Source organism: Equus quagga, chromosome 5 (assembly GCF_021613505.1).
Source record: "Equus quagga isolate Etosha38 chromosome 5, UCLA_HA_Equagga_1.0, whole genome shotgun sequence".
NCBI lineage: Eukaryota > Metazoa > Chordata > Mammalia > Perissodactyla > Equidae > Equus > Equus quagga.
In genome coordinates this window covers 92,769,884-92,783,986 of record NC_060271.1, presented here as the reverse complement: position 1 = coordinate 92,783,986, position 14,103 = coordinate 92,769,884, and the positions used below count along the sequence as shown (strand labels likewise).

General features: G+C 40.3%; 1 protein-coding gene and 1 long non-coding RNA gene across 4 annotated transcripts in view; one reads left to right on the top strand and one right to left on the bottom strand.

The window, feature by feature from the left end:
- The window catches only part of PNPT1 (polyribonucleotide nucleotidyltransferase 1), a 44,884-nt gene extending 38,778 nt beyond the window's left edge, over positions 1 to 6,106 (bottom strand). Inside the window, exons 1-4 of one of the 2 annotated variants that reach the window (XM_046660954.1) lie at positions 5,754 to 6,106; positions 1,825 to 1,885; positions 1,161 to 1,235; positions 386 to 491 (exon numbers count right to left, since the gene is read on the bottom strand). In XM_046660954.1, coding sequence (XP_046516910.1) covers positions 386 to 491; positions 1,161 to 1,235; positions 1,825 to 1,885; positions 5,754 to 5,914 — 403 coding nt within the window. In that variant the 5' untranslated portion in view covers positions 5,915 to 6,106. The remainder of the gene's footprint in view (positions 1 to 385; positions 492 to 1,160; positions 1,236 to 1,824; positions 1,886 to 5,753) is intronic. The other variant, XM_046660955.1, reaches the window with a different exon arrangement.
- LOC124239300 (uncharacterized) overlaps positions 1 to 14,103 on the top strand; it is a 143,610-nt gene that overhangs the window by 60,613 nt on the left and 68,894 nt on the right. The window contains exon 3 of one of the 2 annotated variants that reach the window (XR_006888597.1): positions 5,683 to 5,762. The exons of the other annotated variant lie outside the window; for it this stretch is intronic. This is a non-coding gene — a long non-coding RNA (uncharacterized LOC124239300). Of the gene's footprint in view, positions 1 to 5,682; positions 5,763 to 14,103 lie in introns of those variants that run through there. 2 annotated transcript variants of the gene reach the window in all.

Here is a 14,103-nt window from a genome sequence, read left to right as displayed (position 1 = left end):
GGAGATAAAGCAGGAAAAAAAAAAAAGAATTACTATACGGAACATGAAAATGAAAAATACTAGGGATAGGTTCAACAGAGAGCCGTGAGCCACAGAATTTATATGCTCAATAGAGATTCATTTGTTTAGTCAACAAATATTTACTGAATGCCTGTTTTGTGCCAGGTAGTATACCAGGTACAAGGGATTCAGTAGTGAACAAACAGAAAGGTTTTTCTCTCATGGAGCCCACATTTAAATGAGGTGATACAGAGAGTAAATAATTTCAGGTGGTGTTCATGTAATGAAGAAAAATTCAAGAGAGACTGTAGAACACAGATGGAAGAGAAGAGATGCTAACACAGAAATATCAAAGACGGTTAATGCCTCTATCTTAATATCTTACCTATTACTCGACTTGTAAGAATTTCTTTATCAGAAGAACCAATCTCTCTTCTAAGATAGTTTGTGGGAATTCTACCTGCTGCAGCAGCCTTCTGTCTATAGTCAACCTGAAGTAGCAATGAAAAAAATGAAATTCATTTGACTCCTTTTTGTAATAACAAACTATCCCCCAAGAACTACTATATTGATAGTAATTCTCCTGAGGCTGCTAACAACACATTCCAGACTAAGAGGATTTTATTTACTTTTAGCATTTTGTATCTCTTGGGGAAAGGAGAAATGTTTCAGCAAACTGATTTTAAAAAAAGTCTTCACTTAGCAGTCAGATGACTATCTAGCCTCACTACTTCCCACAGTAGCTTATTCTGGGCAAGTCAAACATTGCCTTTTTTGTATAAACTCTGTTAATTGTAACTGCATTCCCCTTTTCATAATAGAAAGAAGCCAAAAAATCCTAACTCTTCACTAAACATATACTTGCAGAATCATACTGAAGGAAAACCTATGAAAGCAATGTTCACTCAACATCAAAGGACTCATGCACTTCCACTGTTCTTGTCAACTCAACGCATCTGGACATTCTAAACTATGCTTACTGCTAATATGAGAAGTGGTTATGAAGCAATCAATTTAAATTCGTTTAATGACTCAGTATCAAACAAGGAAAATCCTTTGTTGTATGAAGTTTACATTTTGCACACATTACACTGTACAAAAATATCACAAATTCTACATTTATGCTATATTACAGTTCAGGTAAATCAGTAAATACTTACCACCAAAGGCAAGAACTGGGAAGGTGAAGGTTTTGTTTTACTGACTGCTGTGACCATCACCGCAGTGTCACCTGACTTAAATATAAACAACACTGGTAAATTCCTTTAAACTCATATTAACATATAAGTAGTGACTGAATGAAACCTCGTTCCAGTTAAACCCAAGGAAAGAGAACTGTTATTCCATGACTCAATGACAATGAAAATAATAATTCACAAATAGTCCAACCTTGATCTCTTTTACATGATCATGATCTATATTAGAATAGTCACTGAGCTTTTCGAAAGCAATAGAACTAAAAGGAGAAAAGGTTCACTGATAGCTTAGTTACATCCAATTGATTTTCTACTTCTTATGAGGAAATTTAGGTTATATATAAAGAAAAATTTCCTAAATATTAGTATTAAAGAAAACAGTAAAATCACTTTCTCTAGAAAAGCATTACAATTTATTAACAGAATAAAAGAGAACCCCAAGTTTGGAAGAGATCTTAATATATCCAGCCCTCTGACTCCCTAGTTGTCTGGAATGGTTCTGACACTAGAAATGGTCTGAATTAATTTCCAGCACCACAATTCTAAGTTACATTATGTTATAAAGATAGTCAGTACTGGTCTCCATAACCGTTTTTAAGACGAAAATTTAAAAACCTAGACTTTTTACCTGTACTACAGCAGAGCCATCTGCAAATCTGGCCAGTTTTCCAGAGGATATTTCTAATTTTCTGTTTAAAAATAAAAATTCAATACAAAAGGACTTAGGTCACCAGTACAAAGGAAAACACATATCCATGCAGAAATTTGCACACGAACGTTCACAGCAGCATTATTCATAATAGCCCCAAAATGGAAACAACTCAAATGTCTGTCAACTGATGAATGAACAAACAAAATGTGGTATAACACATAAAGTGTAATACTGTTCAGCCATAAAAAAAAAATGAACTACTGATACTTGTTACAACATGGATAAGCCTTGGAAACATTATGCTAAATGAAAGAAGGCAGTCACAAAAGACACATATCATATGATCCCATTCATATGAAATGCCCAGAATAGGCAAATGTACAGAGACAGAAAGTAGCATCAGATCACCACCCACCTACTGCTGAAATCAGTAGTCATGCTCTGCTTAAGGATGGGGACAAGTTCTGAGAAATGCATAATTAGGTGATATTGTCATTATTCTAGCATCATAGAATGCATTTACACAAACCTAGATGGTATGACCTACTATACACCTAAGCTATATGGTACTAATTTTACGGGACCACCGTCATATATGCAGTCTGTTGTTGACTGAAACATCGTTATGCAGCTCATGACTGTATTAAATTAAGGTTTTATGTGGTCAAACGTAAATTTGGGGTCTTGAAATTTTGTTTGATCCTAAAAAAGAATATGCTACCAGTACTTCTCAAGACATACCAGGAATTGGAATTCCATCTACTAATGTGAATTATGAATGTCTGAGTGATACCTGTGATGGGGTGGGTAGTATCTCTAAATAGAGTGAAGTGGGCCCAAGACACAAAGAAGAGCTGTGAAAGCTACAGTTCTATTCCACTGATGGGGATCTTGACCCAGAATTTTTGGGATTGCCCACAGTGGCATATTCTGACCACTTCGGTCTGAGGATAACATGTATCACTTCTTCTCAGCTTCCACTGGTGAAAACCAGGTACATGGCCCCATCTATATGTAGGCACTAGCATTGTCCCAAAGAAGAGAGCACATGTACTCAACAGCATGAGCCAAGGAATGGACTATCCCCTCCCTGGCTAAGAACCAGCCCTCTTGTATCAACAGGCAGAGAAGTGGAGCCAGGGAAGCACTGTTAAGCTTCTAACGCGAATATATCTACAATGGGGGCTGATCAAATCAGTGAGAAAAACAAACATGTCTGCAGTACCCAAGATGTTCTCAAACATGCATTCTTGGATTTATATATTTATTCAAACACCAAATTCTACCTTCTTTGTTCCCTCTGTTGAGTCTACCCAGTGTCTCCTTAGGGGTCCTAGGTCGCTCACCAGATAGTCCTATGGTCCTGCCTTGGTGACTGCCCTAATTCAAACTGTTTTTCTTCCAGGTGTTTGCAATTTATATTACGCAAAGAACCAGATGGCTACTCTCCATTATATCTCATGATTTCAGCTGATGTTAACTAACCTATGTAATTTTTTTCTGTCCCTGCACTTTTAGTTCAGTTTTTGGTGCAAAACTGTTACTACTTTTGTATTTCATGGTTGATTTTACCTCTTACCAATTTACTCTCCTATATTTTATGTATCAGATAGCTCTAAATACGTACAAAATTGATAACACATCAGTAGCTTCTGGGGATTGGAACTGGGTGGCTATGGAACTGTATGAGGAGATTTTTGGGCTTTTTAAATGTTGAACCATGTAAGTGAATACCTAATTAAAAACTACTTTTGAAAAAATAAATAATAAAAAGGATAAGATGAGCAGGGAGATCCTACTGGTAGGGAGAAGACTGGGAGGAGGTAACTGAGAAACAGAGAAAGGGAAGAGAGGAGCCACCTGCCACAGGAAGTAGAACTCCAGGGAGAGAGATGCTTAATGAACATTTTTAGAAATATTTGCAGAATGATAGGGAATGTAACCACCTCCCCCAACTTCTACCAAGAAAAATTCAGTAATATAAAACAAAAACAAAAACAAAAACCTACCCTTAAGATTAGCCTCGCACATGTTGCTAAACTCACATTTCACCTTTTGCTCCATCCACAGTGAGTTATTTGTAACTACTCAAATGCACTCTCTCACTTCTCTGTAACTATACTTGCCACTTTATCTGCTTTCTCCTTGCTAATTCCTCCTCGCCCTTCAAGATTCACCTCCAATGGCAAGCTTTAGGGTGGGATAAGTATGCCTTTGTGCTCCCTTAGCACCTTGTCCAGACCTCTCCCACAGTGATTTTCCCAATACTGAACCTGTGTTTATCTTACTCCCTCATCAGACTCTATCTCCTGTGCCCTGTTCAAAGTAGATGCTCAATAAAAGCTTGCTGAAATGAAAATCAAATAGTTGCCTCAAAGGTTACTGTGAGTATTAAATACACTATCTGAAAAACACTTACCACAGTAGTATGTATCCACCTCCTAGGGCATTGTGAAGAATACATATGATAACAAATATAAAGTGCATGTTACATAGTAGCCACTCAAATGCTCCAAACAACAAACTTATGACAAAGCTAAAAGAATTGATTTACTCAGCAGGTATGATATTTATGAATCTAGTTGTTACAACACATGATACAGGTTAAAAAGAACTAGTTACAAAAAAGGTTCAGGTTGACTAATCAAAGTAGTTTGTTTATGGGAAATTTGGAGGGCAGGGGCTGATCTTGTTACTTTGAGTCCCTAGCACATAGTAGGTGTCTGTTGAATGAAATGTTCTGGTGCATTTCTTCAACGAAGACTATTGAGTCCTTGAAGAATGGAAGAGATACCCACTCCCTCAAAAACTCAGAATCAAAGAATGCCAGAGGTGGAAAGAGCCTTAGACATCATCTAGTCTAGGGGTCAACAAACTATAGCCTGTTTCTGTACAGCCTTTCAGCTAAGAATGTTTTTTACACTTTCAAAGGGTTTGTAAACACACATGAATATGTGACAGACAGTATGCAGCTCACAAAGCCTAAAATATTTACTATCTAGCCCCTTACAGAACAAGTTTGCAGGCCTTTGATCTAATCCAGTCTCTTCATTTTGTGAAAAAAGTGGTGAAGTAACTTGTCCAAGATCAGTCAGTAAGTTAGGGAGGAAGGCCTGGATCCAAAGCTAGATTTTCCAGCTCTTTGTATGAACTAGGGTCAAATTTGTTCTAAAGTACATGTTAAACATGTACATATATAAAGTAAGCGTTAGTTTTATTTGTTCTAAAAATGATTCAAGTAGGAGTTTTTAAATAGTGACTTTAGACGTGAATTCAGGCAAACAGACCCCTGGAAAAAGTATGGGCTTTGTAACAGAGAAACACAAGTTCAAAATCCACCTAGTTTCATAGTAGTAGCTTTGATGACTGAGAAACTTACTTAACTTTTTCTGAGCCTCTGTAGTCTTAACTATAAAATGGGGTTAATAGAACCTTTACTGCAGATTTAAAAAGAGAGTATCATATAACTAGTGTTCAATAAGCTGACGTTTCCCTTCCCTTCTTATCCAGGGTCATACTGGCCAGGCTTTTGGGCAATAAATTAGACTGAATGATCTAGCATCCACTGTCAACTCATTATCCCGAGGTGGGACGTTTCCCATTTCAGAGTACAGGAGTCCCCGGAAGTAAAGAGAATGGAAGTCAGGTGGGCAGACTCAGCTAGAGAAAGGAAGCCCAGAACAGGGCAAGGGGGAGAGCCAAGAAGCAAAGGACATGAGGCTGAGACAGTGCGGGAAGGGCTACGATGCTAGGAGACAAACTCCAAACCAGGAAAGGAAAACTTGGAATTAAGTTTGGGGTAAAGAGATCTGGGTTCCCTGATTCCTACCCTAGGAGATGAATGTACCTGGGCTGGCCAGACAGGACGCCTCGTGAAAGGACAGAGAACGCACGCCATTCCTTACCTGCTGCCTAAGTCCACGGCCACGGCTCGAGACCCCGCGCCACCCCATAGTGCTCGCACCTGCATCTGGGTGAGCGCCCGATCCCGGCCTGGCAGACGGAGGGGACCATCACCCAAGGGCCGGAGCCGGAGGCACGAGCAGCAATGCCTGCAGGCCGCCATGACACCCGGCACGCGATCAACCCGGGCTGCGCCCTGATTGGCTCACTCTGCAGATAGTGGGGCGGAGCTTGATGCAGTTTCGTTTCCGTGGTGCTTCTGGGGAACGCCGCTGAAGCGGAAACTTTGGCCGTTTTCTACGAAGACTAGAGAGGGTCAAACCTGTCTGAACGCGATTGTGACACCGTATCTTTCTTCTTTCAGTACCTGCCAATGAAAGTCAGTTATAAAACTAACGGGTTTTTTTGGTTTGTTTTTTGCTATTGTAGTTTAAAAGAAAGTCCTAGAAGAATGTGTTTAATAAGTAGAGTAAATATGGTAATAATAGAAGTCATCAGACAACACATTATTACTATATGGCCTCTGTGAGATAAGAATTAGGAGAATTTGTGTGGTGGATCATGGAAAGAGATCTCTCTCTGCCCTCCTCGGCCCTGGTTTTTATTTTATGAATTTCACACAACAAATATTTTACTGCAAAGGTTTGCATTAATTTATTTCTAGTAAGTTAATTTCATTTCTTATTGACCTATATCATTATTTTAGATATCTTTATCGTTATTTTGATTCATCATTTCCATTGTTAATGTTTAAAAATTCATTTCTCTGCCCTTTTTGGTCAAATGTTAATATTTTCTAGACCAACTCTTAAATGCAAAATGTCAGCTTTATATAAAAAATGTTTTGGAAAATGAAAAAAATGTTTTTGGAATTTGACTTTGACAAAATGTTAGCAGGTGGATAAATTTCTCCCACCCCTCTTAATCCAGTCTGTTAGAAAATCTTTGAATGAACCAATGACCATTTTTCTATTATGAGAGTCTTATTTCTCTTTTAAGGTTATAAATCCCTTCCCAAAAGATATCCAAACAAAACCCAACACACACTCCAGCATGGTTTAAGAACTAAAAATGTGGCACTCCAAACAGAAAAATGATTTGGTGGCAAGGCAGCCACCTTTGCTTTCCTGACTCCTTGCTTTCATGAGCTATTATCACTGATTTGGAATTTCCATGCCAATTGAAGGGATTACGACAACTCTGTCTATGGGTATTTAGTGTTAAAGTAGTCTTTGCCTCTTCCTCCACCTTTGTGTTTACCTTATGTTGCCACTGTGTTTTCAAGACCAACCCATTGAAACCTATCATGATGACAAGTCTGTCAGAATCTACTTGCCATAATACAACATGACTTTGGATTTACAAAAAAAGGAATACTAAATCACCTTTTGGTAATGTGCTTAAGTACCATATCATCATTTTCATTCAGGCGTATTGCCTAATAGTTCAGAGCATAGACTTGCAGTTAGTCCTGAGTGGTCCCAATCTTGGCTCTGTCGTTTACTAGTTATCTGACCCTGGCTCTCTGAACTTCAGTTTCTTTGTCTATAGAAATGGATAATATTGTGAATCTCACAGGGTTTTTGTAAAGATTAAGTGTGATAGAGGATGTAAGAGGTTTGTCACAGTATCTGGCACACTGTCAGCACTATAAATGGTAGATCCAGCTTTGATCCAGCCGTTTCTTAATTTTCTCTTTAATCTCCTCTGAAATACCAAACAACTGTCTTTCCTTTAGAATACATGGATCAGTTAGCTTTCATCCAGCTGCTAATGCTAGAAGGCACCATTTACATATTAAGCCCACCTGTTTCCTCACACCAATACAAAATAATTGAAATGGTAGTAAGTGGATCAGAAACTCAAAGGCAAAAGTGGGTTCTGAAATCTTGTGGTGTAGCTTTGTTATGAAGTAGTCATACAGATGATCCAGGAGTTTATACTAAGCTTTTTAAGATTAACATAGAAATAAAAATATAAAAAGTTTAAATTCTTGTGGTTTTAATTACTGAAGCTATGATCCATGAGGTTCAATCTGAAATGTGACATTCTAGAAGTATAGTTCTGCACAGTATTGTTTGACAGCCAAAGTGTAATTTAAAAGGAATTTCTTTACCTATAAGTCTTCAAGGACATTAAAAGTTATCCAGTTTAAATTCATCAGCAATGTTTCTCAGATCTCCTTTTCTCTTTTCTTCAAACTCCAATGAACCTGCATCAAAAAGTTAATACCACTACATGCTCTGAGTAACAATTTCATTTAAGTGAAACATCATTGCATTAAATTATTGTTAATTGAAATTTAATTTGGTTTGCAGTTTGGTTTAGACAGTAGATACATTTATTTTAGTTTTATGACTGTCTAAGAGCTACAAGAATAAGGAGTTTATGTCTTGTTATATATTTCCAAGTATTTAAGCAACATAATAAGAAGTATCAGCAGACACTGAAGGAGTCCATGAAAATTTTTTCTCTGGAAAGAATGTAACCTACTCAACTTTAAGAAAGACTGCTCTACACCATTGGCAGAGGGATCTTTCTGAATCGTAAATCTAATTGTGTCTCCATCCTGATTGTTTCTTCAGTGGCTTCCTAAATCTTTAATCTACAGGATAAAATCTAAACTGCTTGTGTGGGTTCTAAGTATTTCCTATTTAGCCTCATCGATTTCGACTTACTACCCTATTTCCCTCCCTCCCTCTCCTCATTTTATTTGCCAGGTAAACTGAACTACTTGTTCTGCTCAAACATACCACCCTCTCTCCTGCCTCTGTGTCTTTGCATGTAGGATTCTCGATGCTTGGCACCCATTCCCGTCCATGTATTAATCTGTCAAACTCAGTTTTCAGGTCTCAGCTTCATTACTATCCATTCTGATTTCCCCAGGCTGACTTATGGGTACAATTTATGTCTGTCCTTCCACTTAATTAATTCATATAGTCATATTTCATGCATGGAAGTGAATGTGGGAGTAGGTGTTGCATAGTGATTAAAAGTGCTGGCTCTGGCATTAGATTGTCTAGGTTTGAATCTCACCTCTTTCGCCTCCTAAACATGTGACTCTTGGTAAGTTGCTTACCCTTCCTATGCCTCAGTTTCATTTCTGAAATGACAATGATAACAGTACCTACCTCTTGGGATTATTATGCAGATTTAAATGCAATCTCATTTTTATGGAACTAAGCATAATCCCTGGCACATGGAAAACGTAATAAGGTTTTATAATATTTATTGAATACCTGAGTTATGCCAGGCATTATGCTAGGCTTAGGGGATATAGGGGTATTGAGACAGTCATTGGACATAATAATCCCTGCTTTTTGGAGCTTGCAGTCTAGAATGAGAGTCTGACAAAAACACAACCAAACAAATAAACAGAAAAATTAGACTGTGATTAAGGCTAAGAAGGAAATAAACTAGGTGCGAAGATTGAGAATAACAGGTTGGAGGGAGAACTTACTTCAAGTAAGATGGCTAGGGAGAGCCTTCCTGACGAGGAGACATTTAAGCAGCTTTGAAGGATAAGAAAGAGACAGCTTCTGAAACATGGGGGCCAGGTGGGAGCAGCAACTTGCAGGGAGGAGGGTTGCCCCTGAGTCAGGAAAGAGTTTGGCTTCTGTGAGGACACGGAATGGCCAGTGTGGCTAGAGAACAGTAAGTAGGAGTATTGCAGAGATGGAGTAGGAGAGAAAGGCACTGGAAAGTTTAAAGAGGGAAGCAGCATGATCTAGTCTACATTTTAAGATGGTCCCTCTGGCTGCTGAGTCCAGAATAGATTGGAGGAGGACAAGAGAGAAGTGTAAAGATTAGGAGTAATAGGGTGGCAAATGTGACAAGGAGAAAGGATGGACAGATTTGGAATATATTTTAGCGTTGGAATTGATAGGACTTGCTGATGAATTGGATACTGGGAGAGGGGAATTAAGGCTATTAATAAGCTTAGATGGGTCAGAAATGCAGTATCTGGGGTACTCAAGAGTAGCTGTCAAGACAGTTGGATCTTAGCGTAGGACTCAAGGAGACGACTAGAGTAATATGTGAGTAATCAGCATACCAATGACATCACGAGCCATGGAAATGCCTGATATCACCTAGAGAGATGGTAGGGAGAAAAGAGAAGAAGGCCTGGGTCTAAGTCCTGAGGAGGGAGAGGCTGCCAAGGCTGTGGAGATGGAGCCAGTGTTGATGCAGGAGGAAAGCTAGGATGTATTATTTTGGGTATTTTCCATTTGCACCCACTCCATCCATTCACTACCCTTCTCAGCTCTGCTCCGTGCCTGAAGTGGCTGATATATGGATTGAAACATCCCAGCTCCCTGGCCCTCTGACTTTTGATTGGGTCAGCCAACAGGAGGCACCAGCAGGATATCAGAGGGCAAGAAGAGAGAGAAACTAAAAATATGGAACCATAATTCTTTATGGTGTGGCATTGACTGCATCCGCCTGTCACTACAGCACTTGCCAGGTGGCCCAGCTTTCTTGGCTCTAGCTATCACTCCAATTACACTGTTTCTTCTCCTTGCCACTTCAAGCCTTAGCAGTTTCCCACTGTTGCTTATCCCTCTGTGCCTCAGCATTCTAATTGTTAGTTTCAGAATCTAGTAAATAGTCTGTAAATAGCCCTTTCACTAAATTCTCTTCAGAACTCATCTGAGTATGCCCTCTGTTTCCTGCTTCCCTGTGCACTGCTCCTCAGAGAGGGTCTTTCTGTACACTCTCCCAGCAGTAGACCACTGTTACTTGTTCCTAGAAGGTTGTTACCCTGGAGATGGGAGCTGAGGGGCCATGCTGTTCTAATTGACCCTCAGTCTTAGGAAGGTATTGTGTCCCTGGTTTTTGGGTGGGAGTAGCATCTCTGTGCTCATGCCCCTCTCCCAGCTGTAATTCTGGGCCCAGCATGTATTCTGCTGCTTCTGCAGGGTGTAAAAGGTTATGTTCTATTCCTTCTCTCACCTGGGGGTTTTCCCAGTGCCTTAGAGTGATAGTATTTGCTACCTTCTCACAGTGTATAAGGCTTTTATTCCTTATATAGGAGAGGTAGGGGAGAAGGATCCAGTGGGGCTTCCACCTTTCCTGCAGTGGCTTCTGTCCTTCTTCCCCAAACCTGCATCATGAGGGACACTTTCTCAGGACTCTTGATCTTACCCTAGTCTTTTTTGTGAGTGCCCAGTGAGGTCTACAGAGAAGATCCTGTGAGTAGTTGCAAATTCCTTTTGTGTCTGCAACCCCCAGGGGTTCTATATTCTCTCCGTAGCCCACACTTGGCCTTTAGCAATTGGTTAAAAAATTTGGTTGAATTCTTCTTACCAGTGTCTGCTGGTGACTGTGCCAGGTAAGCAATGGCTCATCCTCTTCTCTCACTGGAGGCTCTTTTCTTTTCTTAGATTTCAGATTAGTTTGATGCTCTTAGCTCTCTGATGGGTTCTAGGAGAGTTGTGAATTTTCAGATTGTCTGGCTTTGTTGCTACTGTTGTTATTGTTATTATTGTCACAAGGGTGGGATACTTTTTCCAGATTTCTGCATCCTAAGCAGAAACCACAGGTCTCACATGCAATTCAAAACCTCTCCTCTCCACTAGTCCAGAGAAGTGAAGAAAGGGTATAATTTGTTCTTTCACTGTTTTTTTTTTAGCCTCCTCCTGCGTCCATAATTTTTACGGCTCTTTCAGGATTGGGACACAGGAGGAGGGAGCAGAAGAGGGATGAAAGTTTTCAGTTTCTGGAGCCAATGGTGTTCTTATTTGACACTGGCTGTTTTTCATGTCAACCATTACTACAGACATCCCAAAGCTAGCTCTGTTATGGGGTGTGTGTGGGGGTTGTCTGGTCACCTCTGCTGGGACCACCAAATTGCTCAGTTTCCTAATCTAGGTATTCTCTGGGTGACCTTTTGGGATCTTCTCAGCTTCTGCTCCTTGTTGTCTGTTGCACAGCTTCTCAACGCTGAGATCCTCTTATTTTGGTTCTTAGCCCTCTTGGGTGAAGTACCATCAAAATGGCTTCCTTGGGTTCTTTTTGCCCACAAACTCACACATCCTTTCCCTCCAAATAGGTAGAATTGAAGCTTGTGTCAAACTGACCTCTTTTCTTGCCTTGTCATTGCAGGTGGCTCCAGTAAGTCTCTACATTCCAAATTCTCTTATGTGGGAAGCAAGCACTAGTGTCTATATCTTAAATGTCCCTGTGTGGCCACTTAGAAGTAGCAGGGTGGACCCTCACCAAAATTTGTTTTGGATGTCAAGACTGATGTCACACACACACATGCCCCAAGTGGGTATGAAAAGGTTTATTATTTGCATAATGAGACTTTTTGGAGGGAGTATGTCAGACTTCACAAGCTGGTCTGAAAATGGCTTGAGAGGGCAAGGAAAGGATGCTGGCCTGGAGTTTTTAATATGGTTATGATATAGGACTGGAGTGAGGGTCCCTATGTGTGGGTGGGCAGAGGCTTATGTGGTTTGAATTTCCCACTAGTGCCAAAGGAGAGAGAACTCAAGCTTTCTCATCAGCTTGCCAAGATGTAGGGCACAAGGGGATGAGGGAGTGTGAGGGTTAAAAGTTATCAGCAATCAAATATCAAAAAATGGATTCAAATTCTTCAGCTCTATGGGACATGTCAAGCCTTCCTGAAAGCTCTTTTACTGTGTTTGCTCCTGTTTCATGTCAGCACAGGGCTATTCTACAGCTTAATAAATGTCCACTTGGGGAGGGAAATGCCATTTCCCTCATTCTCTCTCAGTGGTTCTCTTGGGCTCCCATTGCTTGGTTTGGTTGAGGGTGGGATGGCTCCGTCTTCCTCCATGGAGAGGGGAGGGAAAATACCACATTGTGGGGACCTGGAATTGGCCACCCCAAGATATGTTTCTTTGGCATCAGGATTATTTGAGGCTGATTGCTTTTGATAAACTGGGACAGGGAAGGAGGCTCTGAGGAATGGAACTTGCCCTTTGTTAGGACACGTTTACATTTGTAAGGTAAATCTCTATCTGTAAAAGGTGCCTCCCTCTCTGTACCAGGAAGAAGAAAGGCGATGACCTACTCTCCAAAAACTCTTAATCAATACCAAAGGCAAGGACTTAAAATCTGCATTTTATTGTGCTAGTCTGGTAACCTCCTATAACTGACTTCCCTCCCCCTCCCAACTTTGGCATTCCTTAAGGATTAAGCATCTTTCCTTAGGCTAGGAACCAATTGCTGCTGTGCTCACCTGTGACTGCCCAGCTCCAGACATAGACTTGCCTCCTGCTACACCCACCAAGATAGCAGACCATTACCTGCTGTGTCCATCAAGCACTGTGCCAACAGGGCAATCTTGTGACTATTGTGGGAGGGACATTTCAATCACATGTGAAACACCCTGTTTGGGGCTATATAACCACTCTGTGCATCCCACTTCTTCGGTGCCCTTTCTTCCTTCGGGAAGAAAGGCCCCGGGCCATGGTTCCTCATAAAGCTTTGTTTAATTTTCTCTTGCTATTCTGTCTCATGTGAATTTAATTCGTTCTCCGGCCAGACGAACCCCCATTTGGGGAGAGGAAATGTCCATCTCCCCTACAACATCATTCCTGATTAGGCTGGCAATTCTCTACCTCATTGACTCTCTTCAATTCTATGTCCAAATTTCAAATATTCTCTATTTTGGCTGGAATGGGTGAAGGAAATTAATAATTATGGACTGGTTCTATTTAAGTGAAGTCTTATATCGTATAGAATGTTGGGGTAATTATCACTCATTATTTTCAGTTTTTGAGCCTTAACGTAAATTTTGGTACTGGAGGAAAAGTCCTCATTCAACATCCTGTTTTACACATAGCAGGAGGAAAGTTTTCTTCACTGTAATGGGAGAGAAGGTGAGGGTATGAGCAGATGCGGGTGAGTTTGAAGGTTTGCCTAAGGGAGGATCAAGGAAATTTGTTTGACTTCAATCTTCTTAGTGAAGTTTGAGGCAAGTCTAGCCACTGAGAGTCGGCGGGGGAAGAGAAAGTATATGAAGTTTAGGAAGGAGGTTATTTTGGGAGATGGAAAAGTGGATCTACTAAGGAAGCATGAAGGGACTTCTAGACATTGGTGCATTGCTGTGTGCTCTTTGAGGTTTGTGATCATGAATTTCAAGGGAAACCGGTTTATTCAGTCAGACGGATTATTTTTCTAACAAAGTTTATCCAGGTAAGTGAATCAGTAGATTTTTTTTGAGTGAATTTGTTTTCGGCTTCTGACATTTGCAGTTAAAAGTCGCAGATAATATATGATTGGTATGTATAAATAAGTAAAATAATGAAGCCATTTAGAATATGCCACCCTGGGGCTGGCTGGGTGGCGCAGTGGTTAAGTTCACATGTTCTGCTTTGACGG